This window comes from Zingiber officinale, chromosome 2B (assembly GCF_018446385.1).
Source record: "Zingiber officinale cultivar Zhangliang chromosome 2B, Zo_v1.1, whole genome shotgun sequence".
Taxonomy (NCBI): Eukaryota; Viridiplantae; Streptophyta; class Magnoliopsida; order Zingiberales; family Zingiberaceae; genus Zingiber; species Zingiber officinale.
In genome coordinates this window covers 11,205,705-11,232,010 of record NC_055989.1, presented here as the reverse complement: position 1 = coordinate 11,232,010, position 26,306 = coordinate 11,205,705, and the positions used below count along the sequence as shown (strand labels likewise).

The following is a 26,306-nucleotide window of genomic DNA, read 5'->3' as shown; positions in this document are numbered from 1 at the left end:
TTAATTATTATAATCTTTAATTTAATTTATTTATAATTAATAAATAAATAAATAATTAATTAATTTATAATTTAATATAATTTATCATTTTATTTAATATTTAATTATTTTATAAATTTAATTTAATTATAGTCATTTGTATATATTTTTAACTTATCTCAAATATATTTATTTTTAAAAGAAAAAATATAATTTTAATTATTACTAATTATTTATAAACTGAAACATTATAATTAGCTCATCAAATAATTTATTTTTAAATTATTTTAAAAAGATCAATCATGTACATCAATTATTGACTCCACCTTCAAGATAAAAAGTATATTTGAAAACTTAAACTCGCTCTTGAATTAAAAATCTCAAACCTCATCTACTCAATCATAAAAGTTTTTTTTAATGAAATTTTTAAATTGGGTAATGCTAAATGATCAGAATATGACCCGCTAAAATATATGTATGCATGTATGTATAAAAATATTTTAGTAATATCATATTTATATATTAATTACATGTATGTACATGCATATGTATGTATTATAATTGAAACATAAAGATTTCTAATTGGCCAGATTCTTACCAACAAAATTTATTATTTTAAATTTTACAAATTTTTGATAAAGTTTACATTAGAGATGTTCTTAGAAACCCAACTTTTAAGTCAGTAAACACTAATTGTAAATTTTAATGAGTAACAATAAATAATTTTATCTCGAGGACGAATTAAATAATACCAACTCATGTACAAGTTATTAACGGAGTTAGTTATATATTTATTAAATTAGTTGTACCATGCATTTCACCTATTCTAGTGACAATTACAAATGTTTATTAAATAAGAACTTTCTTTTTTGAAATATAATAAATGCATCGTTTAACTCATACCTCGAAGTAATGCGCTCATTTATATAAAAGCTTTTAATGGAGTTAGTGATGCATTTATTAAATTATTTGTACCATGCATTTCACCAATTACAGTAACAATTTCAAATCTTTCTTTTTTAAAAAAAAATAAAATTCATACAAAATACATCACTTAACTCATATGAACATGCACTTCATTTATATGTGACTAGGGCGGTAAACGAGTCGAGTCGAATTTTGAGGTATTCAAGCTTATTTGGTAAGATAATTGATCCGAGTCGAGTCGAGCCGAACTTAAAATGAATCAAGCTTTTGAAATGAGTGTTCAAACTTGGCTTGGTTTATTTTTTATGAGCTTGAGCTTGTTTGAAGCTTGGCTTGAGCTTGGTTCGTTTAGATGTTATCAAGCTCTCAATTCAAGCTTGGCTTGAGCTTGGCTTGGGATTGGTTCGAGCTTGGCTTGAGCTTGGTTCGTTTAGATGTTATCAAGCTCTCAATTCAAGTTTGTTTGATTGTTTGAAACTTTTAATTGTTTGATTAGTTATTAAGATTGACAATTTAAATTTATTTATTTTATTTTATTATTTATTTAGCATATTGAAAGAGTTTTATTAATAAATATGGTTCATGAACATTGTTCACGAACGTTGTTCATGAACATTGTTCATGAACGTTAACGAACTGAACACATATGTGTTCAAGCTTGTTTGTTTAGCTTAACGAGCTGTTCAAGCTTGTTTGTTTAATTAATCTTATGTATATTGAACGAACATAAACAAGCTCTTACCAAGCTAAACACCAAACTTATTCACGAACGCTTGGTTCATTTACAGCCCTATATGTGACTTGAAGGAATCTACAAGTGTTTCTTTACAGTAAAATAATAATAAAAAAAACCAGTAGTTCGTATAAGAGTTAATTTATGTTGCGAAAACACTCGCATCAACTCGACTATGCATAACAAATTGTACGACAAAGTGGGCTTGATATTTAATGGGCTTGTTCACACACTCAAAAGAGGCCCATGCAGTTGCAAATCATTAAAGATATTTTCAAAATTAGATAGAATTCTCCGACGACGAGTTGAATCTTATTTAAGCCACGTTACACCTGAGAACTTTTAATTATTTGTGATGTTGAATCATCCGTTATGAGAAATTTGTGTAAAATAAAATATGTCACCTCTTAGATTAATAAAATTGTAAGAACTAGATGTTTGAATTATTATTAGTATTTTTTAAATAGAACCCTTTGATCTTGCTTAACTCTATATTCCGGTACAATCCTCAAATTTATTTCACTAAATTAAAATATCCGATAATTTATTGGACCACGTAGATAAAGTTTTGAAATATTCAAATTATATTTATTAATTTTAAAATTATCAAATCTCATACTAAATTTCTATTTCACTTCTCATCTTTTCACATTATTATTCTAAATTGATTGACTGATAGAATCACTATTACTAATCGATTGTTATAATGTAGTAATCAATTGATCGGCTAATCAACTATTTTTAGATTAAATCGGTTGATAAACTTACGTTATTAAGAAAATCAAAATTTTGATATTGTCCGATAGAGAAGAGTGCTAGAAATTTACTTGTGGTGTCGGTTAATGAGTATCACCATTGCAACACTTATAATGAGCATTTGACATATTTTTTTATGTCAAAATAAGTTAAAAAAATAATTGTTGATCGACTAATCAACTACTTTTAGATTAAATCGGTTGATAAACCTACGCTATTAAGAAAATCAAAATTTTGATATTGTCCGATAGAGAAGAGTGATAGAAACTTATTTGTGGTGACGATTAGTGAGTATCATCATTGCAACACTTATAATGAGCATTTGACATATTTTTTTTATGTCAAAATAAGTTGAAAAAATAATTGTTCTCACTATAATGCATTATATTAATATTTTAGGGTATGAATGTGTTAAGGAGACTTAGACAAATATAAAGTGGTTACACAGACCATTCTAAAAATAAAAAGTTTGATATTATTTGGTAAAGAGGAGTCATAAGAATTCATTTATGGTGTCAGTTAGTGAGTATCATTATAGTACTTATAATGAGTATTTGACATAATTTTTAATGTTAGAAATGAATTGAAAAAATACGGCTCTCATTATGGCATATCATATTGATATTTGATGGTATGAATATGACAACGATTCACTTGCCCCCGGTGTTCCACAAATCAATCTCTAAGTCAACATGGAGAAGGTAAATCACGGATAACTACTAGTCATTAGTATAGGTGACCAAGATATGAGAAAATGTATGATTGGATGTACTGAGTTTTGACTTCAAGACCTTATGTGATAATATTTTATATTTTAATCACAATATCGTGTCAAGGGGACATACTTGATTTGGAGCGATTAAGAGTTCATTAGGTCCATTGATTTGACTATCTGAGAACTCCATCTACGTCATCAAGTAAATTACCGTAAAATATTTAACTACTTTCTTTTCCCTACTCCTCAATTTTGATATATTGGACCTTTAAACCCTAAATAAAATTTAACTAGTTAAATTCATAATAAAATTTTATTATTTAATCAGTTATTATTATTATTTGTTGATTTGCAACGTTACCACGCTATTAAAATAAATAGAATTGATGAGAAATTTAATAGTTTGCCCTTGAATTATTAATCAACATTGGTTTGATAGGAGGGGCACAATAGTCTCTTCATGATTTTTTTTTTTGCCTTTTATTGACATTATTTATGGGCAATGATTTCGCTATGAATTGTTTTAAGTTTCCGGAGACATTTTAACAGGCATTCCGGCTGATGGCTGCCATGGTCAAAGCGGAGACGAAGACTGTGGCTACCGACTATTTACTGCATAAATCCAATCCCTCAATCTCTCCTTCTGGATTTCCTTCTCCCTCCTCATCTTCCTCGATTTTTCGTTTCCTAATCGGAGAGAAAGAAACGACAATCGGGAAGAAAGATAGCGGGGAAGAGGAGAAGACGACGACGACAAGAGAATGGGGAATTGCTTCGGTTCGTCTTCAAGATCTCCCACTCCTGCAGTTGGCACACCGTCAAGTCCAGGTATATTTTCTTCCCGATCTTTCGCCTGATTTTGCTAGGTTTCAGGAGATGGTTTTTGGTCCAGATTTCATCTCCAGTTGATTGAAAAAGTTGCCTTTTTTTTTCCACCTTCAGTAATTTTACTTCCGTGCTTAATTTTCATCTGATCTGGAGAAATCCTGACCCTTTTGGCTAATCGCGCAGGTCGCTCGACGTCGAGGACCAGCGGCAGCGAGACGACCACCGGGAAGCTGTCGAACCTCAGTAGCAGCACGACCCTGGGGGAGTCCTCCGGCAGCGGCGTCAGCGTCGAGAAGGTGTTCCCGGAGGGGAAGATCCTGGAGGCGCCCAACCTTCGCGTCTATACCTTCGCCGAGCTCCGGAGCTCCACTAGGAACTTCAAGCCCGAGTCCGTTCTCGGAGAGGGCGGATTCGGGAAGGTGTACAAGGGCTGGGTGGAGGAGAAGACTCTCAATCCTTCAAAGAGCGGCGTGGGCACGTTGGTGGCCGTGAAGAAGCTCAACCCTGAGAGCGTGCAGGGGCTGGAGGAGTGGCAGGTCTGAGATACTCTCCCTTCCTCCCCTTGTTCAATATCTGCTATTCCTTCTTCTGCTTCTTTAGATTTGTGACATATAACTCATTGTGGATGATTGAAAATTCAACTTTTATTGCAGTTTGTAGTAGAAATCAGTAATGCCCAATTTGTAGATAGTTTCGAACAAGTATATTTTCTTATTGGATACTGTGGCTTCCAAAGTAAATTCTGCCATTTGGTTTAATTGACTTGGGAGTTCTTGTTAATGATAACTGCTAAATGTGGCTGCAGTCAGAAGTGAACTTCCTAGGGAGGCTTTCGCATCCAAACCTCGTCAAGCTCTTGGGATACTGCTGGGAAGACAAGGAGTTGCTCCTTGTCTACGAGTACATGCCAAGTGGAAGCTTGGAAAACCACCTCTTCAAAAGTAAGTAGAATTTGCTTCATTTATCAGTAAGTATAAGTATGATAGTATCTCCACCTAAAGTTTGCTAGTTGCAAATCTAGAAGCCAAAAGAAAATTGGAAAGAGCAAAATATGGCCAGTAGGTGTTAACAAGAATAAAAGCCTTCTAGTAAATTGGACTAAAAGCCCCACCTTTATGCTTGGCTAGAATCCCCACCTTTATAAATTGGCTAATAGTCTTACTTTAATGATCTGGGCATGTGCTCCTAATTGTAGTAAAAGGTTAAGCCGCCACTTTAGCAGCTCTTCTAGGACTAGGATGACCCCACACATTCTGGAAGGGGGTAAATCACGAGGGACATTTGCTTTAGTGCAGCGGTCCTTTACATGGGGAGGTTAGACACTCAGCGAGGCATTTTCACATCCGTTGGAAATTGACTCCAAGGTCTATTGTAGCAAACACCCATGTAGACCCAACCCTGATTTAGAGCCAACGATTCGACGGTTCCAAGGGAGTTAACCTTAATTATCTAAGATGGTTACGAATCATGGCTTGGAACCGCCGGTTCAAGGTTCGGAATTGCTAGTTCACGGTTTGTGCACGGTTCGCCATAATTTAAGATTATTATATTATTTTTTTTAAAATTTATAAAATTATTTGTCGGTCTCGAATGCTGTTGGACTTATAAAGAATAATTATATAGTAAAAATATTAATTAATTAATTAATTAATATATAAAATCATAAATAATTATAAATTAATAAATAAATAAATGTCTTTTTTTAATTATTAAGAATAATAATATAACAAAAGAAATTAGTTATTAAAAAATTAAGTAACATATGAAAACATTAATAATTGTCATGTCGTTGGTTAGAATAATCTAGAAGACCCCGTTGTGGGGCCATATGTATATATATGTGGTGATCGGCCCGACTCTATGGAATTTTTCTACCGGCTACCAGGGTAAATTGGGAAGTACTCACAGCGGACGGCCAAAAAGTCCAGCATCTTTTGGTTGCGCACCCCATTTGGAGGAAAAATTCCTGCAAATTCGTTATAGCTGGGGATCGAACCGCGGATGCTTGGGTGACAACCTGGATGCCCTACCGTTGCACCATAGCCCTGAGGGCCAGTTGTGGGGGCATATAATCATATGGCAGTAGGTAAATGCCACCTTCATTTCTCTATGTTACTAGATTCAGTTTTACATTGACTAGTTATGTGTTATAAATGTTTCTTCTATTATTTTCAACATTTACATATTATGGAAATATGGTTTCAATCAATTACTAAAGTGGACAGTAAGGTTCAATTATAAGAAAATTAAACTAACAAATATTTATGCATATTACAAGCCAAAGGAAATCAAGCAGGTAATTATGCATCTCAATGGCAATCTAATATCAATCCACTGTCAAGAAAAACACTGACTGCCAACATCTGAGAAATTAATCTTTTAACCAAATCTACTGCATATGAGTCCTATATTTACTAAACAATGAAGTTTATGCAATTTATATAGGAATCACAGTAGGGATACTCATCAAATTGCAGCCATAGAATGATTAAGTATCTTCAATCTTTCCCATATCTAATAATTCCAGAAACTCTCACCTAAGTGTTCCGTTGCACAAATTTCTCCTGCAATACCTTCCGAGGAGACATGAGATAGGTAGGACTTGCAGTGAGCTAAGATAGCGCAACACACATCAGGACGTTAGATAAGTAAAATACTAGATCTATTAGTGTACAGAGATTCAGGAAATCTCCCTCGTAGTGGAATTTATGTTCTCTCATGGAGTTTATATTGTGTATATTTATATTCTCTTCATGGAGTATGCTTAATTAACTGATGTTTTATTGGTCTTGTTCTTTTACTTGTGTGTCTGTGTTTACTATCTTATTGTATTTGAGGAGATAATTATAAAGAATAATTTGAGACGATAACTTCATGTATTTGATCATATTGACAAATTTTCACTATTGTCGAGACTAGTACATCGATGTACAGACTCAACCCTAACATACGTATAATGGTACATATAGTTCATCATTTAATAGAACTATTTGAAGGATCCATCAGTTGTTAATTTAATGACAACCATGCACTAATAGTAATCATCGTTTTATCATTGTCATATACAGGAGAAACAGACACCGAGCGACTCAGTTGGAACTTAAGGCTCAAAATAGCTGCTGGAGCAGCACGAGGTCTAGCGTTCTTACATTCTTCAGAGAAGCAAATAATCTACCGCGACTTCAAGGCTTCAAACATCCTCCTTGACACAGTAAGCTTCTAAGGTTGAAATTATACACCTAGCAATCCTAACAAAACTATACTAAATCTAAGTTTGCATTCACTGGTTCAGAACTACAATGCAAAACTTTCCGACTTCGGCCTCGCAAAGCATGGGCCAACTGGCAGTAATTCACACGTCACAACACGAATCATGGGCACCTATGGGTATGCTGCTCCAGAATACGTTGTTACTGGTATGTAAATGAATCACGAGAAAATTCCATTTACTCATATGTTTTTGCTAACTTTTTTTTTTTCAAAATGTCCATGTATTTTCATTATTGTAGTCAAAACATCATGCCATGTGATCTTGTACGTTGACAGCTTCTTGCAAAGTGCAAGGGAAAGCTACATATAATGGATCCAATATGATCCGATTCTTCTCTGGAATCCTATACCGACAGGAATTTCGTGTACCGTGCTATCCTAGTCAAAACACCACTCTATTTATGAATGTTGCCACGTAAAATGGCAACAGTGAACTATAGGAACATTTCCATAAATATATAGGGGACATTTTCAAAAAGAAGATCAAAATATAATGGTAAAATAAAGTTCTCACCAACCAAGCATTTCAATTCAAGATGTCTTTCTTCTTCAGAAAGTATCAAAGCTCCATTTGATGTCTAGTAATGGCTTTGTCGGTGTTGTGAATCATCAGGTCATTTGTATGTGAAGAGCGATGTGTATGGATTTGGAGTGGTGTTGCTAGAGTTGTTGACGGGACGGAGGGCATACGACCCGAGCCGTCCGAGCGGCCAGCAATACTTGGTGGACTGGGCTAGGCCAATGTTAGGCAACCCAAAAAAGTTAGCGCGACTCATGGACCCGCATCTGGAAGGGAAGTACTTCTCCAAAGCGGCTCTTCAAACAGCAAAGCTCACCCTCAGCTGCCTTAATGGCAACCCCAAGGGCCGACCCTCCATGAAACAAGTCGTGGAGGCACTTGAGCGCATTGAGGCAACAAAAGGAATCTCTAGAGCAGAGGCTCCAACTAATGCTCCCTAATACAACAGTGGCGGTTGTGACTCAGGTTCAAAGCATAGTGTGGTGTACGACCGGCCGGCATTGCAACAACTAAGCAAGATGAGAAGGGAGATCTTCAGCTTTTGCACCCTTGTAATCTAGATTGTGATATTGACTTTGTTTGTTATTTTAATTTAGTCCTTTTTTTTTTATAAAGATCAGAAAAAGATTGTTAGTCTATAGCATAATCAAAATGATAGAGTTGAACGAACAGTGAGTCCCTTTAGTTATCCAAGTTCAAACCATGCACTAAACTAAAGATCGTGTCAGAGCACAGGCATTATTGATGTTCGACTTGTTTACCTGAATTAAAAATTCTAAAAATAGTAACATTTGAGTTGCTGGTCATTCATTGCCTGATAGAAGAGTCCACTATTTCAGCACTGCCTCTGAGGCTGTGACAGTCCTTTATTGCAGCTGCAGAAGCTAAAACCTAAAGTTGCAGGTGGCATTAAAATTATGCTTCCTCGCTCCACTCTACCATACAACTTCACCTTTTCAGACAATAATGCAAATCAAACAAGCAGAAACAGACATTCATGCTTTAGGACGCCCATTCTCCAAATAGCCGTCTCTGCATTCCACTTTCAGATTAATTCTCAGTCTAAAAACTAATATATACTATCCCTTGGGATTAATTTTTAATAGGGATAAAATATTTTATTAGATATCTGCCCTTTCTGTGCAAAAGATCATTGTGATAGAATAAAATGTCCTTTATAATTTATTTATTCGTATCACCTTCTACCAATAAATAATTTTTAAAAGACACATTTAAAATTATAAAATTGACGGATTTAACTTTGAGATTTCTTAAACAACATATATATTTTTCATTTTACTCGTCCACTAACCATGTGCATTCAAATTTTAAAAATAGTAGTGATGGTGATTTTTAAAATATAGTATTATAGTGGAATTGATTTTAAAATTTATATAATATTAAAATGAAGTTGATTTTTAAAATACATCATCATATAATAATATATTTTAAATATAACAGCATAATGATTGACGAAAAGAATAAAAATATCATAATAATTTGCGGAAAGAGTAAAATAAAAAATAAATGTCTTTGATAAATCTAAAAGTTAGGTGTGTTGTGTTTTTTTTTTTTGAGAATTTTATAATTTTAAATGCACCCGTCAATTGCTGATAGATGCTCTTTATTTTTGTTATTAAAATAATATCTTAAATTTTAAAAATAAAAAAAACATCATTCTAATTTTTCTTTTCAAAATACTTTTTACTATCTTTTAACATATTTATAACAGTTTTAATTAAAATTATTATAATATAAAATAATTTTGATTATTATTAGAACATTGTTGCAATAACTTTGATCAAATTAAACACTTTTGATCAAGCTAGATAGTTTTTATTAAGTTAAAACAGTTTAATGATGTTAAAAAGTACTGATCAACTTAAAGTCATTTCCCAATGTGCATCTTCTCAATTGTATTGGGATCAAGTTTCAAATTAAATTAAAATTATTTCAATTAATATTGGTATAATTTTAAGTTTTGATCATAGTTTTAGATTTTTAGTTAATGCTAAGCAAAGTACAAAATTAAGATGAAATATATTTTTTATGATAATAAAAATAAAGGGTGTACTTTTTTATTTATTTATTTTTCTTACAAAAACTTTATGCGGTCCAACTGCTATGATAACCATTTGAACAGTCAGTTTATGTCAGAACAAAAACGATACCGACATACTCGAGAAATCAAGTTTGTAACACCCGTTATTTAACTTCTATCGTTTCACTTTCAGTGAGGCGATGGATCCGCCCGCCGTGTCCCGCGATAGCAAGCGGCCGCCGAAGAGCACTCCGTCGAGCTCGCGCTTCCGATAAAGAGGTGAGCGAGCGAGGGATTGGAGGAAGGAAGCGAGCGTGGGGAGGTGAAGGCGGCAGCAGAACGGTGGGCAATGCCTCCACCGCGGCGGCGCCACCCCCGTGGCCGGTGCCAAATCGTGGGGGCCTCCGACGTCTCCGCCCTTTCCTTTTCCACCTTGATCCTCCTTATCTTCCTCTCTTTTCTCTCCTACCTTGCCCCGCCACTACTCGACCACCCGCCCCTCCCCGGCACACAACGCCGCCGCCTCGCCGATCCCCCTTCCCATCTCACGGTGCGCAAACCCCAATTTTTCTACCTCTTCCCTTTTCTATACTCTAAGTCTGCTTCCAAGAAGTACGCAAACAGTTCGTCATTGCTTCTTATCTCTTTTCTTGCTGGTTGCAGACGGGTGCGGTCAATGAACAAACTTCCCGTGTTCCGGTTCTAAAACTTCTCATTGTTTTTATGATTCTTACCACTTCATCTCATTCAAATTTCCACTTACAATTCTTTCGTTTTGTTTTTCTCGATCTCTTTTCTTAGAGAGTTGACGGGAGGGTCAAGAATGACCTTTGGAGATCAAAGCGGTCCAGGTTTTACGTCGGGTGCAGCAATGCTAGTAATAAGTTTGCAGGTTTGCGATACTAAATATCAAGCTGTTAATGTACTTATGTGCTAATGAGATGTTAGGCTCTTTACATTAAAATTCTTGTAATCTTTTAGATCATTTGAAAGTTTGAATAGTTCGTATGATACATTATTTTCTCCATGAATTTGGCTGCAGCTGAAACTGTCACTCATCGTGATAGATACTTGATGATTGGAACTAGTGGAGGCTTAAATCAACAGAGGACAGGAGTGAGTTCTTTGTATCCTTTGCAATATAATAAATTGCTTCACCATTCTTCCCTTCTTATCAGTGTTCTTAAAGTATGTTTGATCAATAGACTGGTTGAGTTGGTTTCAGCAGTCATTCCTTTTTTCTATGGACATCAGCTACACATCTTTTTTGCATAAAAGGTCTCGGTTCTGGTACAACCTACAGAGTATCAAGGTTTTGCAAATGCATGTATGTTGTCATTGTTTCATCAGCCATTCTTTTTTATATTTCCTCCAGAAGATGAACATCAGCTACATATTCTGTTCGCATTGGAGGTCTTAGTTCTGGTACAACTTAAGAGTATCAAGTATCAAGGTATTGCAAATGCATGTATGCTATTTAAACCTGAAAACAAGTGTATTTTGAATTAGTAATTACTGGCATATTGTGAATATTATATCCTCAATATGAGATTTTTATCATCATTGGATTGGATTTATATGTACTAAAATAAGGAACTCTAACGATGAAGCTTATTTTTTGTGCTTGTGTATTGTGGACCATAGTTGATGTAATGGTCACCTAGTGGGCAATTGTGGCTGGTAGTTATGTTGTGAGCAGCAGGCGATCTACTAGTGGATGTAATGACTGCTGTTCATAGTGAAATATCATAATGGAAGGAATCAACTTGCTTGTGGTCTCCTCATGCATCAGTTCTACATGATGCATTTCCCCTAGGGTGGGTTATTGGATTTCCTGCATTTTCGAAAAGACCATAACAGAGCCTTCACTTGTTTCATATAAGAAGAAGCAAATCACTTGATTTTTCTAGTACTAGAAAGCAGCATTTTGGTGGTAGTTAAACAAATAGTATCAGAAACCAGGTCAGTTCTTTCAGATATTTTTTTAGCACTTGATCTTTTTAGTTAATACTAATTAAAATCAGCCACAATAGTTGGTTGACTGACTAATTAAAATGAACATATGCTAAAATGCAACTTGGTGGGTGACCTAGACAGAACAGCTAAAGAAAAAACTGTTGAATGAGACTTTTCAGACAAATGGGGGAATCCCTGAAAGTCTAGATTAACTTATCATGGTTTTTGCCCTTCAAAGGGACTCTAATAGTGGTCCATTAGAAAAATAAATTTGAGTTCAAATTCAAAATCATAGTTATTTATGGCATGAGATGCCCAAAAGTACATAGGTGCTATGGGGTCTGAGGCGCTAGGCACAAGGTGAGGCGCATGCCTTACTGAAGTAAGGCGCTTTGGGTATAAATTTATATAATTCAAACATATATAGGAAATTTTTGCCAACATATTTCATTAACAAAATTATAATCTATAAACTATTAAACAATAATGTAAATATAAAATTCACATTCAAATATTGAAATAGTTTGTCTTTATAATCAAAATCAAAATTCAAATTAAAGAAACAACAAACTTCCAATATTAAAGAGCCATGCAAAGAGAAATAAGTTTGCAAGGGAAGTTGATGTTCATTTTCTAGGGCAGAGAAAGAGTCATGCAATAAAAATGTGTTGCATGCATGCAACCAAATTAAAGGTTGATGTTTATCTTTTAGGGGAGGAAGAGTCATGTTAGAAAAATGTGCCACATGCATGCAACCTAATTAATTTAAAGGGTAATTAAAGATATGGGTTGGGCTTAAATTTTTTTCCCCACTTCAATAAGGCAAGGAAATTGCGCCTTAAGTGCGCCTGACCTCTCAAAAGGTATGCGCTTAAGTATGCTTCTTTCAAGTATTGCGCCTGGGTCATTGCGCAAATGACACGCTTGGCTGCGCCTTGCGCCTAGGCATAGCCCAGCGCATGCTTTGCACAACTATGTTCAAAATATTATTGGAAATTTCAATTCTATATATCTAGAAATATGGCTAGGGCATGCTTCAAATTGCTGCTCATAATTGTCAAATTAGTGTCGGTTATGGATTTTTTTTTCTGAATTATCAATCAATCAAATAGGAAACTTTGTTTTTGACACCTTGGGAATATCAACTTCCTTTTTTTTTGGTCTGTTGTAACAATGCCAATTAGCTTGGTTAAAGTGATAGCAGCAACATGGCCTCGAGGCCTTACTTCTTTGATAGAATGCTAGATCATTGACAAAAACCATGATATGTTTCAGATAATAGATGCTGTTGTTGCAGCTAGGATTCTGAATGCCACTCTCATTGTTCCAAAGCTGGACCAGAGATCTTTCTGGAAGGATGCCAGGTTAACTTCAAAAACCCTCAGTTGGCACTTGAAAAGATTTATATAATACTATTGACTCACAAGGTTGATCGAAAACTGTGACATGTTTTGTGATACATTATCCAGCAATTTTGGTGATATTTTTGATGCCGATTGGTTCATCTCATTACTTTCAAAAGATGTTAAAATCATAAAAGAGCTTCCGAAGAAAGCAGGGAAGTATTTCAGGTCTCCATACACAATGCGAGTTCCACGGAAGTGTACTCCAAGATGTTACCAAAATAGAGTCTTACCTGTTCTTATGAAGAAGCATGTGAGTGCGTATTGTCTTGGGTTAACTTGTATAATAGTATATAAGCTTTGTTTGTGTCATATGCTTTGTTCAAGAGTTAGGTTCTGCTATTCCATCTCCATGAAACATTTATTTGGAAATCTTCACCTCTTTCTCAAAGATAAACTTGCTCATGCAAATAATTTGAGAAAGTTTATCTCTGTTTCTTCTGTTACTCTAATAATTTCATGTTTAGATGAAGGACTTTTGTATAACTCTTCTGTTTTCTCTACTTATCAAGGACAGACAAGATTATATGTTAAAGGTTGTCTATATAGCATGGGAAATGGTAAATTGTATGAGCATTTGTTGTGTTCTGGAGGAAAAATTAATATGAATGTTTATAGCCTTTTTGAAGTGGAATTAATGTCTGTAATATGCAGGTTGTTCAGCTGACAAAGTTCGATTACAGGCTTGCAAACAAGTTGGAAACAGAGATGCAGAAGCTTAGATGTAGAGTAAATTATCATGCATTGAGGTTTACTAATTCAATACAAGAAATGGGTGAGAAACTGATACGTCGAATGAAAGGAAAAGGCAATCAATTCATTGCCCTTCACCTGAGGTAAAAAAACTTCAATTTCATCTTCCTTATCTTGATAAAGTTTTAGTTAGAGAATATATGCAGCACTTGTCATTTGTTGCTCTGTATATATTGATAATCCTGTCACTCAAAACAACAATAAAAGAATTATGACTTGAATAGTCTGTTGTTTAGCTGCATAGCTTGATCCTGATTGTTTAGTATTGAAGTTGATGCTGAACATACCTGAGCCTAATAATTCATCGAAGTTGTGGGGAACTAGCTCATATATATTCCATGTTCTTTATTGAAGAGCACTGTTGATACTTTCGGTACAATCAAATGGTTCCAAAATGGAATAGAATAAAATCAAGAGAAAGACTGAATGATAAATTGAGATTCTTTTTAGTTTGTTTTTTTTCTTCTTACATAGTCTCACACTTTCTTGATTACTGGGATTTATGCGGTGATGTTTCAGTTGATTTCTGTTTCAGATTTGAACCAGATATGCTTGCCTTCTCAGGGTGTTACTATGGTGGAGGAGAGAAGGAAATGAGAGAACTTGGTGCAATACGCAGGAGGTGGAAAACTTTACACGTAAGTAAAAAAGTATTCTCTATTCTTTGATTAGTGTTCGTCTGATGCCTAAGTGTATTACAAACCGTGAGTAGAGAAGCAACCCTGACAAGGCACGAAGGCAAGGAAGATGCCCACTAACACCAGAAGAAGTAGGGCTGATGCTGAGGGCATTGGGCTATGGAACGGATGCCCACATATATGTGGCATCCGGTGAGATATATGGCGGTGATGAATCATTGGCACCTCTGAAAACGCTCTTTCCAAATTTTCATTCAAAAGATACATTAGCCAGCAAAGAGGAATTGGAACCATTCTCTATGTTCTCATCACGCATGGCTGCCCTTGATTTTATTGTGTGTGATGGTAGCGATGCTTTTGTAGCAAACAACAATGGCAACATGGCTCGGATATTGGCCGGGAAAAGGTAAATTTTGCTTTTATAAAGATTGCCTAACAATATGCACACATTGGACAATGCTCGATTGATCACTTGTACATTTACCAGGAGATACTTTGGGCACAAGAGGACTATTAGACCAAATGCCAAGAAGCTGTACTCTTTGTTCCTGAACCGATCAAACATAAGCTGGGATGAATTTGCATCAAAGGTTCGCACTCATCAGAGAGGATATATGGGAGAGCCAAAGGAGGTTCGACCAGGCAGAGGTGAATTTCATGAAAATCCATCAACTTGTATCTGTGATGCTGCGGAGTCACTGAATCAAATCAACCCTAACAATCAACATCGAAAAGGCAAGCCTACATCTGACGATTTTCCTGAAGAACCAGATGGGTCTGAACGTGACTACGGGGAGTATACATCTCTAAGTAAAAGTTCATCTAATGATACAGAGATGGACTATGATTCATTTACAAGAACAGAAGATTCTGAGATTGATGATATACTGTCTGACTAATCATAAAACTCTGTGCGGTTTTGTTGATCATCCAATTCTTCCACAGAATTATTTATTTGGTGCACTGAAGTTGGTTTACATCGAGATAACTGCTGTTTTTGTCGTGATGCACTGCGCCTTCTAGCATCAAAGTAGTTAACCACTTTCTTACCAGAAATGTATGATTGTTGCAATGCAGTGTGGATTAGGGTTTTGGTGGAACTGGATGATGCTTCATGGTTGCAGAGGTTAAAGAAGTTAAAGATTGTACTTCAAAAATAATATACCAACTAATTAAGTACTAATAACGAAAACATATCTCACTCCGCTTCTTGACACGACCTTGATTTGGTTTGATCGACCAGCTCAGGCGACGGAGTTTTCTGACCAACCAAGCCAAATAAGCTCATTCAACCTGCTCGACCAACTAGGTTGACCACATGCATGGCTCGATCAGTCTACTCGACCCGACCACTTTCTTGCACCCACATTCTTGGCCCACCTAGTTCGATCACCCTACCAAGGTTGCTCAAAGCATTTGCCATGTTTAACTAATTTCCTAGCCTAGTTGGCTCATCCCCACCAGCACAACTACACCGTTCGACCCGCCTAACTTGTCTGACCCATCTAGACGTGTCTAAATTATCTGTCATATTTGGATCATCCGATTTGCCGAAGCTACCCTAATCGTTCAACAACTTACAAACCTAATCAACCCACTTGACCCATCCATCAAATTGACTAATGATGCCGGCTGAACCTATGATGAAGTATAATATGAACTTCATATTAAACTTTAGATGGACATAATTTTTTATTCGAAATTCGAAATTATGCTCTATTGATGATCACACGTACATAATTCAAAAACTTATGTTTATTATGGGTGAAAGTATAACCACCAAAATTTGATCCCAAATTCTAACATTTAAACCCTTTTTAGAATATTTTTACTATTTTTGATAATTTGTATTTTTAATATATTTAAGGTAATTTTAGTATTCCTGGTATTTATAGGAAAGAATTTGTCTCGATCTAGTTAAGACCGTTCAATTACAAACTTTTTATTTCGGATAAAAGATCTATTTCTTTTCTTTACCATATTGAAATTAAGATATGTTAATTATAATTTCTTTTCTTTTTAAGTAAAAAATTCATTTCTTTTTTTACAGGATTGAAATTAAGATCTATAGATATTATAATTTCTTTTCTTTACTTGAATGGTCTATATAAGAGTCATTTAAGAATTATCTTTTATTCATAATAAAATCAACAAACACTGTATTCTCTTTCTTATAGAAAAATCTTCTTTTTATTTTCTACTTAATCTTTCTTTCTCGGTAATCTCTAGGATAATCGCTATCTTATCTAATATCACCAATCAACTCACCGTCCACTAGGCTAGGTCGACTTCCCCAACCTACTTGAATTGTTTGACTCAGCTCAACCTATCAGGACCGTATGACCTATGCAACTCCCGCCTTACTCTTCGAACGGATTCTTCGTTGGGGTTAATAGACGATAGATACCCTTGTTTACCATCTAAAGGGCTGTGTTGCTTTCTAATGCAGATTTACAGTAGATAAAGTAAACAAAATGCATCTAATGAATTGTATAATACATAGAAAAACTTCCTACAAATCTAAGGGAGATATAACTAAAATAAATAAATAGCATTCTGCATCAAATCACTTCAGAAACAAGTGCCACATGAAATAGCTGATGATCGAACTGCACATAGTTTAACTTCCAAATGCGCAAAGCTAAGGAGGATACATGACCAAATAATCCATCAGGCACCAAACAATGCTAGCGCTAGGATAAAATATGTATCTTAAAAAATAAATAACAGAATATAAGAAAAGCTATAAAAATAAAATTAAATCTATGTTACTCTAGAGCAAAGGGACTACCTTGGCCTTCCTAACAAAAATCAGCAATTCAACTTCAGTCAGTGATCACATCAGATTCTACTGTCATGTATCCTACTTGGAGGATCAGTGTTTGAATAGCAATGGGATGTCAGTGCCAACTCAGAGGATCAGTGTCTGATTATCAATTGGATGTCGATATCCAACTTAGAGGACCATTATTGGAATATCAGGTGTCAGACATACAAAGGGATTCGAACATTTCAGAGCTAGCAGCAACGTACCTTTCCCACTTTCAAATTGATGTTGTCGAACAAAATGAAATACCAAGAACTAAACCAACTAATCATCAGATACCACCTATCTTTCCAATATAGTGGCTGGGAAATTGTTTTCCAGTTGTGTGGCCCTTCCATTGCAATGATACAAAGCTTCTCAGACCTTGTGGGTTACATTAACTAGAATGATCTGGCGCCAATACCGATCCCGCACATGATTGTGAACCATTGAAATCTTCTTCTAAGAGGCTCGTGCCAAGTTTATGTGTTTGTGCTACACAAAAGATCATTCCAGAACAATTTAGGCATTGAATGATGCATGCCAGAGACAAACATTGAATCTTATAGCAGCACAAGGGGGCTTGTGCTTCTGTCATGAATGGCAAGGTCAAGTAGTTGTGCAGTACAACTCTCTTGCTTGCCCTTTAGCAGATCTCTCTTCATTTTGTTTGCGGACTACCTCGTATGCTTTCATGGTATTAGCAGAAAAAATCATTTATAGATTCAAAGATCTGCCTCAAACTTGACTGAAGACTACTCATAGTCGATTCACTATGCAGTTGTTGATGAATCTTGCCGGAAATCATCATTAATTTCTTTCTCCGCTTAAGAAGTTCCTAGCAGATCCGTTCCTTCAGTTTGTTTGTGGAGTACCTCATATGCTTTCATGGTATTAGCAGAAAAATCTTTTACAGCTTCAAACATGTGTCTCAAACTTGACTGAAGACTACTCGCAGTGGATTCACGATGCACATATTCAGTTGTCGACAAATCCCTGCCAGAAATTATCATTAATCTCTTTCTCTGCTTAAGAAGTTCTTCTTCTTCATTTTCCATTGATCTTATTAGCTTGTCATCCATATTTCTGTTTACTAATAACCTCTGCTGCAGTAAAACTTTGTGGTCTTTCCAAATATTAAGGGCATTATCTACAAAATCATGTGCTGCTTCAACAACAGCTCTTTCAGATACCATTTCTATGCTGGAAGACCAATAGTTACAAATGACAAATACAGGAGGTGCACCTAATTTTCCAGGAGAAAAAGGAACCTCACCATCATCAGTAACCTCTGGTTCATAAGCTATACCTTTCTTCAGCCATTCATTCAAAGCATCAACATAGGTCTTTTGAGCACTAACCCAAGCAGAGAAATCGGCAATCCATTCCACCATTGCTAGTTCTAAATGCTTTACTTTTTCCACATGAGTATCAGAAAGCTTTCCTCTGGACACAATAGAGTCCAGGTTTTTGGCTTCGGATATTGCTTGATATTGAATCTGATGGCATTCTAACATGACCGCCCACATTTCCTTAAACCTGGCAAGTTATACTGACAATAAGTTGCATTCATAACAAAACAAGGTATAAATTAAATTTTCTTACTAATTCAAAGTAATATAGCATAATTTACACTATTACATGCAAGCTTAACTAGACGAACAAGATAGAATATCTCTAACACCTCAAGGAATCAAATATAAATCTCATACTAGACCATTCTCTTTATAATGTAAGATGATGATAATGATGATGTTGATGATGAAGAAACATAAATTTATAGCTTTTACGTTCAATCTCTAGAAGCTCAATGGAACAGATGCAAATTTGTTACTGATTATTACTTTATTTATTTTCACTGAGATACAAGACAGTAGAAGGACAAGTTAGCTGATATTTTTTCATAAGATATGAAAATAGTTATAACTGACAAGGGTTTGAACACACAAAGCTCATATCAGACCCAAGTAAAACCAGTGTGGTTCCTCTGGTTTTATCTTTGATAGGAGTACCTGTTCCACCACAAACATTTCCAAAACAATAAGATAACAGATGCATGAATAATGATAATCACATACCCAGTAATTAGTTCTTTAACTAGTAGCCATAATTCTCCATCCCTTAATTGACATATTTTACTTGAAATTGTGTCCACAACCTGAATGGCTACTCTTAACTTTGTAGATATCTTCCTCATGGTAGTTTCCACAGCCTCAAGCTTTTCAGCTTCAGCACCCCTTTCACTCAAGTGCCTCAAGCATTGGTGTTTTCTTTCGTATTGTACCCTCATCTCTTCTTCAGCCTGTATATAAGGACAACATAAATTTATACGAATCAAGATAAGCACTTCTGTTTCCTAATTGAGTATAAGAAAATGTTGATGAATGAATGTTTATAAAACAACTTGACAAATATTCAATAGAAGACTTTGTAAAGACAACCCACAACAATAAAAGCTTCAATACAACATCTGTAGTTTCATTCTGAAATATCTCAATAGGAAGATGCATAGTGCGGTTTACTATACAAGAATTCTCCAGCAGGATGCATGTGATTCCGATACAAATATTATGAAAAGCTGCAAAATTAAAGGCATTAGTTTGTTTAAATTATATTTTATGACACAATGAGCAAGGATGATGATACGGTGCATGTTTGTGGGGTCAGTAAGATAAGGTGGTTAGAAGTCGAGATCACGGGAAGGTTAGAAGTCAAGCTTACGTGGAAGTCAGAAGTCAAGCTTAAGTGGCGGTCAAAAGTCAAGCTTACATGGAGGTCAAAAGTCTAGCCTCCGTGGCTGGTCAGAAGTCAAGATTACATGGCCAGGGTCACAGTCTCAGCTGACGGGGCGGTCAAGGGATAGGAGCATAAATCTGACAAGGGTCAGCCCTGATAGCGGTCAAAGATAGGGCCCGTGGGCCAAGTACATCTAAGGATTGAGCCCATAAGCCATGAGTAAAGAAAAGAAGGCCTTGGGCGTAGAACAAACAGACCTGGCGTGCAGGTCGGAATGTACAAGACAAGGATAAGGGTAAAGGTAAACGGAAGCAGGTCGGGACGTACAAGACAAGGATAAGGGTAAACAGAAGCAGGTCGGGAAACAGACTTGGCGTGCAGGACGGGACGTACAAGACAAGGATAAGGGTAAGGACCTGGCGTGCAGGTCGGTTCGTACAAGACAAGGATAAGGGTAAAGGTAAACGGAAGCAGGTCGGGAAACATACCTAGCGTGCAGATCGGGACATACAAGCCAAGGATAACGGTAAATAGAAACAGGTCGGGAAACAGACCTGGCGTGCAGGTCGGGACGTACAAGACAAGGATAAGGGTAAACAGAAGCAGGTCGGGAAACAGACCTGGCGTGCAGGACGGGATGTACAAGACAAGGATAAGGGTAAGGACCTGGCGTGCAGGTCGGGACGTACAAGACAAGGATAAGGGTAAAGGTAAACGGAAGCAGGTCGAGAAACAGATCTAGCGTGCAAGTCGGAACATACAAGCCAAGGATAACGGTAAATAGAAACAAGTCGGGAAACGGACCTGGCGTGCAGGTCGGGACGTACAAGACAAGGATAAGGGTAAACAGAAGCAGGTCGGGAAACAGACCTGGCGTGCAGGACGGGACGTACAAGACAAGGATAAGGGTAAACGGAAGCAGGTAAGGAAACAGACCTAGCGTGCAGGTCGGGACATACAAGCCAAGGATAACGGTAGACGGAAGCAGGTCAGGAAACAGACCTAGCGTGTAGGACAGGACGTACAAGCCAAGGATAGGGGTAAACGGAAGCAGGTCAGGAAACAGACCTGGCGTGCAGGTTGAGACGTACAAGACAAGGATAAGGGTAAACGGAAGTAGGTAAGGAAACAGACCTAGCGTACAGGTCGGGACATACAAGCCAAGGATAACGGTAAATAGAAGCAGGTCGGGAAATAGGCCGGGCGTGCAGGTCGGGATATGCGAGCCAATGATTACGGTAAATAGAAGCAGGTCGGGAAATAGGCCGGGCGTGCAGGTCGGGACATGCGAGCAAAGGATTACAGGGAACAAATGCAGGTCAGGAAACAGACCGGTCAGGCAGGTCGGAACGTACAAGCTATGGATGGTAGTGGATCGAAGCAGGTCAGGATGTAGTCCCAGCATTTAGGCACTACAAGACAAACAAGCCAAGGAATCGTAACCGCTTGTCAGTGAATGTCAGAGAACAATCAAGGTGTCAGGGAATATGCTAGCAGTCGGGGTGCACAACGCCTTCGGTTTTGTCGCCAGCCTATCAGGAAGAGCCACGTATCAATCACCGCCAGACAAAGCCTGACAGCCGACATTCCCTGACACTTGCCAGGTCCCAGAGGCATCCGTTGCAGTATAAAAAGGGATGATTTTTCCGTTATGCAGGTACGCTCACTCGTCATTTCTCACTAGTCTTTACTTTTCGTCCTTTCTCCGTGATTTATGGGGAAAAAGTACCTGACTTGAGCGTCGGAGGGTCAGACCCGGGGACTTTTTCCCTGGTTTCTGGTCTCTAACGACCCGGGGGTTTGTCTGAGTGTGCGCAGAGCAATAGCGTCATCGTCCTGGTCATCTTTCTTCGTCAGCCGTCCGTGAGAACCTTTCCAGGTGTCAGGTAGATCCGAGGCTTCAGCGACTTTCCGTCAACTTCCAACACACCAAGGCCCGCCTTCATCCGACTCAGCTTCCTGACGGGATCAAATGAAAATATAGCTATATAGACATATGTTTCATTAGATACAAGATGAGTTCAACCACTATGGCATTGTGATAGATTAATTCAAGAAACAGATGGTCCAAACATGTTTTAATTATGATGAACATCAAATATCCAAATGTGGATTTAGGCATAGAATGTAGATAGATGTCTGTCACATTTTATTGCTAAAAATTAAGCAAAAAATTGTCATTGAGGAAGGAAGTTACTCATGGAAAGAAAAAAGAAAAATGTCTGAAGATGTTTGACCAATGAACTAAATATATGGTTTAATTATTTAGGCAGGAAAATGAACAAATAATCAAGTGCTATAACTTGTATAAAATTTATGAGCTGCTATGTTTCCTGTGACAACCATAGAATCAACATTTTTAATTCTCTTAAATCATCGCCACCAAATAAAACAAAAAAGAGTCAAGATCAGATGAATACTAGACCTAAAAAAGATGATCTTTGTACTAACCATGACTTCCTCAAGAAGCTTTTGTTCCCAATTGTAAAGCTTCTGCAATGTTGATGAAAGGCTGTTGTCTTCTTCATACGAAAGATCTTTGCCCGTAGAAGTTGAAAATAGAGAAAATCCACATATCATCCTGGCAGAAACTGTTTTGATAACCAAACAGATAGAAAATATACTGCTCAAATTATTCCACAAATGGATAAGATATATCGAGACACAAATTGTAAAATAATTGCAAACTGCGTGTTACACCTTTATACACAGAATTTTTGCGCTGATATTGAATCTTTCCCACATCAAGAATCTTGGATGCCTGAACAACCGATTGGGAAGCCCTATCAAATTGAATCTTAATCTCCTGCACGATCTCAGAATCATTTTGGTAATTCTTCCAAACCACAAATTCCTCATTGTGCCACTCTGCTGGTTCAGCCACCACACTCTTCTCGGCCACAGGAACCTCAAGCTCCGAGCTACTCCCCACCTCCACTGACTTTGACTTTCTGTTGGAATCCTCCCCGACACTGCCGTTGTCACCTTCTTGCAACCCGATAGCCGCCTTACTATAGTGCTCTCCATCTGCAGCGGCTGATGTGGATGCTGCGAACTTTGGATCTCCATAAGCTTCCTTGACCACTTCCTCTTCTTCGTCTTCCAGATCAGGAATGCCCTCCTCCTCCCTCAAGTCCTTTGAGCTGCGGCTTGAGGTATAGGGAGCATAGTAATTATCGTACGATTCGAACGGGTTGAGAAAGTCCCAGGTTGAAGCCTTGGGCGACGGGGGTGGTGGAGGTTCTCGAGGAGTAGGATTCTCACCTGCTCCCATGGTAGGTGGCGGAATGTTTGGAGGCGGTGAGGAGGAGCCAAAGATACCGCCACCGTTGTTGGCATCTGATGGATAAGAAGGATAGGAGGGGTAAAAGTCGGAACTTTGAAGGGGGTACAGGTAGCCATAGTAAGGGGAAGCCGCGAGAGCAGGATCATCAACGGTGCCGAAGCGTATCGGCTCGGAACTCGGAGGTTGCTGCTCAAAGGTGACCGACGGCTCCGCCGGGCCGTTTCGCAAATAGCGGAGATTGACGTAGGACCGTCCAACGGGCGGAGCGTCATCCGCCGGGAGGTGGTGAACCGGAGAAACACTATCCGAGTGAAGGGGCGAATCTTCGTCCGAATCAGAATCTGAGGGGCGGAAATGAATGTGCGAGCCGGAGTGGGAACGAGAGTGTCCGCGGACGGCAGCAGAGGGGAGGCACACGGACGCCGGAGGAGGGGATGGGGTGAGTGGCGGGAGAGGGTCACCCTTCCGCCGGGCCGGGAGGGAGAGTACGGGAGAAGAAAGCGGGAGTGCCCCATTCAGGAACTCACTGAGCGCAGCGCTGACGGAGGCGAGCGATCGGACGTACGAGGAGTGCGCGTCCGCAAGACCGTAGCGACAGCGAATGACGTGGGAGAGGAGCTGCGACCGCTGGCGGCAGAGCGCCACCGCCGCCTCCTCCTCAAGCTTGGACCCCCCGCAGCCCATCACAACCGGAACAACCCCGAAAATCCACTCCCGAAGGCGACACGAGCCGCAGCGATCACATCACCCGCACTTCCCGGGGGGAGCAAGTGCCGGAACGGGCGGGGATCGGAGGGACTAAAAGGTGACGGACGGATTCCGCCGCAGCAGAACAAGAAGCATGATATCACCCGCCGCGTCGAACAGTAATGCGTCAGCCTTTTTGCTCTTGTTGCTAAGGACAAAACAGAGAATATTTTTCTGTCCCACCGCTGCCCAGCCCATGTGATGATAACACTCATCTACTCTTTCCTTTCTTTACCTGTTCGTCCAAGGTCTTGAACGATTTCTGGGAGAAACTTCTACCTTCAAGAAAATGAATCTTGTTTTTTAAATTGATATTAGATATTTAAGTCGATATATCGAAGATCAGAATAAATAAAAAAAATGTTCGCGGCAGAAATAATACGTGGTCGATTTTAATTGATCATATAATTCACGGAATCGATGGATAGATTCCGGTGTCATAAGTTGAAACTAGAGCCGTCAATTTAGATTTAATTCGTCGCATTGATCTATCCTGTCAAATAATTTAAGTGAATTAAATTAGAATTTTATTAACCTAAATCTGTCACGGGTCGACTCACCTAGGCCCGTGACCTGTGCGGATCGGCCCGCGACCTACGCGGGTCGGCCCACGATGAACTTGAGTTGACCCGCAGGTTGAAAAACACATATAAGTTAAGTTTTTTATCAATTTATTATCTTTCTTTATTATAATTTTGAAATAAAAATAGTACTTTTCATCCCCATAACTACTCGTTTGTGTTCATTTATATTTAAAATATATGTTTATAGATATTTATAAAGTAAAATATTTTATTTTTTTTTTAAAATTGATGTGCGCGTGGGTTGGTCTGCTAAACCCGCAATCCGTCTTAGATTGGGTTGGGTTGAAAATTTCTCAACCCGTCAAGTTGACGAGTAGGCACGTCCTGCCCGGCCAAATGATCGGCCTGTCACGGGGCGACCCGCCTCATCATGGGTTGACCCGTTTGACAGCTCTAGATGAAACAGAGTCGTATTTTCTCGCATAAGATCCTCCAAATCAATTTTTTTATCACTATATTTAAAATTTAATATACATGTCATTATACACTATATCAATGATTTTAAAATTTTTATTATCTTTAATTTTTTATTAGTATTTTTTTTATTCTAATTTATTATTATTATATTTATAAAATGAGTAAAAAGAGAGAAGAAAAAAAAGTAAAAGAGGAGATATTAAAAAGAAATATTATTTTACTTTTAGAATAGAAATTTAATTATCTAAATTTAGGGGATGATTATCCATTAAATCTAAATTTATAACATTCATAATAAATATATTAATGGGATATTATAACACCTTTAATTTGAATGATTTCAAAGTATTCAACGCATTTAAGAGCATCTGCATCAGATACCCTATTTAAATATTTTATCTTAAATTTTATATAGGGTAGCTAAAAAATCTTTGCATCAGCTACCCTATCCATTCCCTAAATTATGCATTTATGAACAGTACTTCTCTAAATTTAGGGAATGGATTCCATTCCCTAAACATTATAGAGGAGAGAGAAGAAATAGGGAAGCTGATATATGATATTTTGAAAAATGGATATCCAAATTTAATAAAGTAACTTTTTTACCCTAAATTATGTATTTTGGATAAAGAAGTTGGTGTGGATGCTCTAAATAAACATGGGGTGGGCTGGCTGACCGACCCCTTATGTGTTTTCTTTTTATTTTTTTTAATTTCATTTATTAAACAATTATAAATTTTTATATTATTTTTTTAAAACTTTAAAATTATTTTTAAAGTAAGACTATTATTAAAATAATAATAATAATTTTAATATTTTAAAATATAATTATTTAATATGATATAATTTTAAGATAATTAAATGATCCTTTAAACTCATAAATAATATAGATTAATATTAAAAGGAATATAATTGAAAAAGATACGTTATAATTAGTATATAGGAGTGGATCCATGTTTTTTAATGAGATGATATCCTTAGAAAATAAATAAGATAGCGATCTAAATTTTTTTTAATTACTTTATTTAAAATTTAAGATAAAATAATTAATATTGATATTTTAATTTTTTACATGTGATCGAACAACGCGATCGATCGAGTTTGGTCAGGACCGAGACTAATCAGACCGGACGGTCTACTGCTGGTCTGCATCAGCATCAATATGCAATTTCTGATGGATTTTTTTGAGATCTCTCCCTCTCGTTCTGAAA

At 37.1% G+C, this 26,306-nt stretch overlaps 3 protein-coding genes across 4 annotated transcripts; 2 read left to right on the top strand and 1 right to left on the bottom strand.

Moving 5' to 3' along the window:
- Nucleotides 1–3,730: 3,730 nt before the first annotated feature.
- Nucleotides 3,731–8,516, top strand: LOC122045286 (probable serine/threonine-protein kinase PIX13). The gene is made up of 6 exons (XM_042605434.1): nucleotides 3,731–3,938; nucleotides 4,122–4,474; nucleotides 4,744–4,879; nucleotides 7,007–7,149; nucleotides 7,231–7,354; nucleotides 7,822–8,516. The coding sequence occupies exons 1-6, from the start codon at nucleotides 3,872–3,874 to the stop codon at nucleotides 8,166–8,168; spliced, it is 1,170 nt and encodes a 389-aa protein (XP_042461368.1). The 5' UTR covers nucleotides 3,731–3,871; the 3' UTR covers nucleotides 8,169–8,516.
- A 1,379-nt stretch (nucleotides 8,517–9,895) lies between these two features.
- On the top strand, nucleotides 9,896–15,448 carry LOC122045285 (O-fucosyltransferase 16-like). Of its 2 annotated transcripts, XM_042605432.1 has the most exons (10): nucleotides 9,896–10,319; nucleotides 10,433–10,468; nucleotides 10,571–10,661; nucleotides 10,812–10,885; nucleotides 13,001–13,089; nucleotides 13,195–13,381; nucleotides 13,783–13,964; nucleotides 14,417–14,519; nucleotides 14,594–14,925; nucleotides 15,007–15,448. In XM_042605432.1, the coding sequence occupies exons 1-10, from the start codon at nucleotides 10,119–10,121 to the stop codon at nucleotides 15,416–15,418; spliced, it is 1,707 nt and encodes a 568-aa protein (XP_042461366.1). In that variant the 5' UTR covers nucleotides 9,896–10,118; the 3' UTR covers nucleotides 15,419–15,448. The 2 variants fall into 2 exon arrangements, with proteins under 2 accessions (XP_042461366.1, XP_042461367.1); XM_042605433.1 differs by lacking the exons at nucleotides 9,896–10,319; nucleotides 10,433–10,468 and adding an exon at nucleotides 10,975–11,222 and having other exon boundaries at nucleotides 10,641–10,661; nucleotides 13,023–13,089.
- A 1,607-nt stretch (nucleotides 15,449–17,055) lies between these two features.
- Nucleotides 17,056–24,311, bottom strand: LOC122045284 (protein ALTERED PHOSPHATE STARVATION RESPONSE 1-like). The gene is made up of 4 exons (XM_042605430.1): nucleotides 22,762–24,311; nucleotides 22,513–22,652; nucleotides 19,404–19,627; nucleotides 17,056–18,864 (listed from the first exon to the last, which is right to left on the bottom strand). Exons 1-4 carry the CDS (start codon nucleotides 24,029–24,031, stop codon nucleotides 18,153–18,155), a joined length of 2,346 nt encoding a protein of 781 aa, XP_042461364.1. The 5' UTR covers nucleotides 24,032–24,311; the 3' UTR covers nucleotides 17,056–18,152.
- Nucleotides 24,312–26,306: the final 1,995 nt, after the last annotated feature.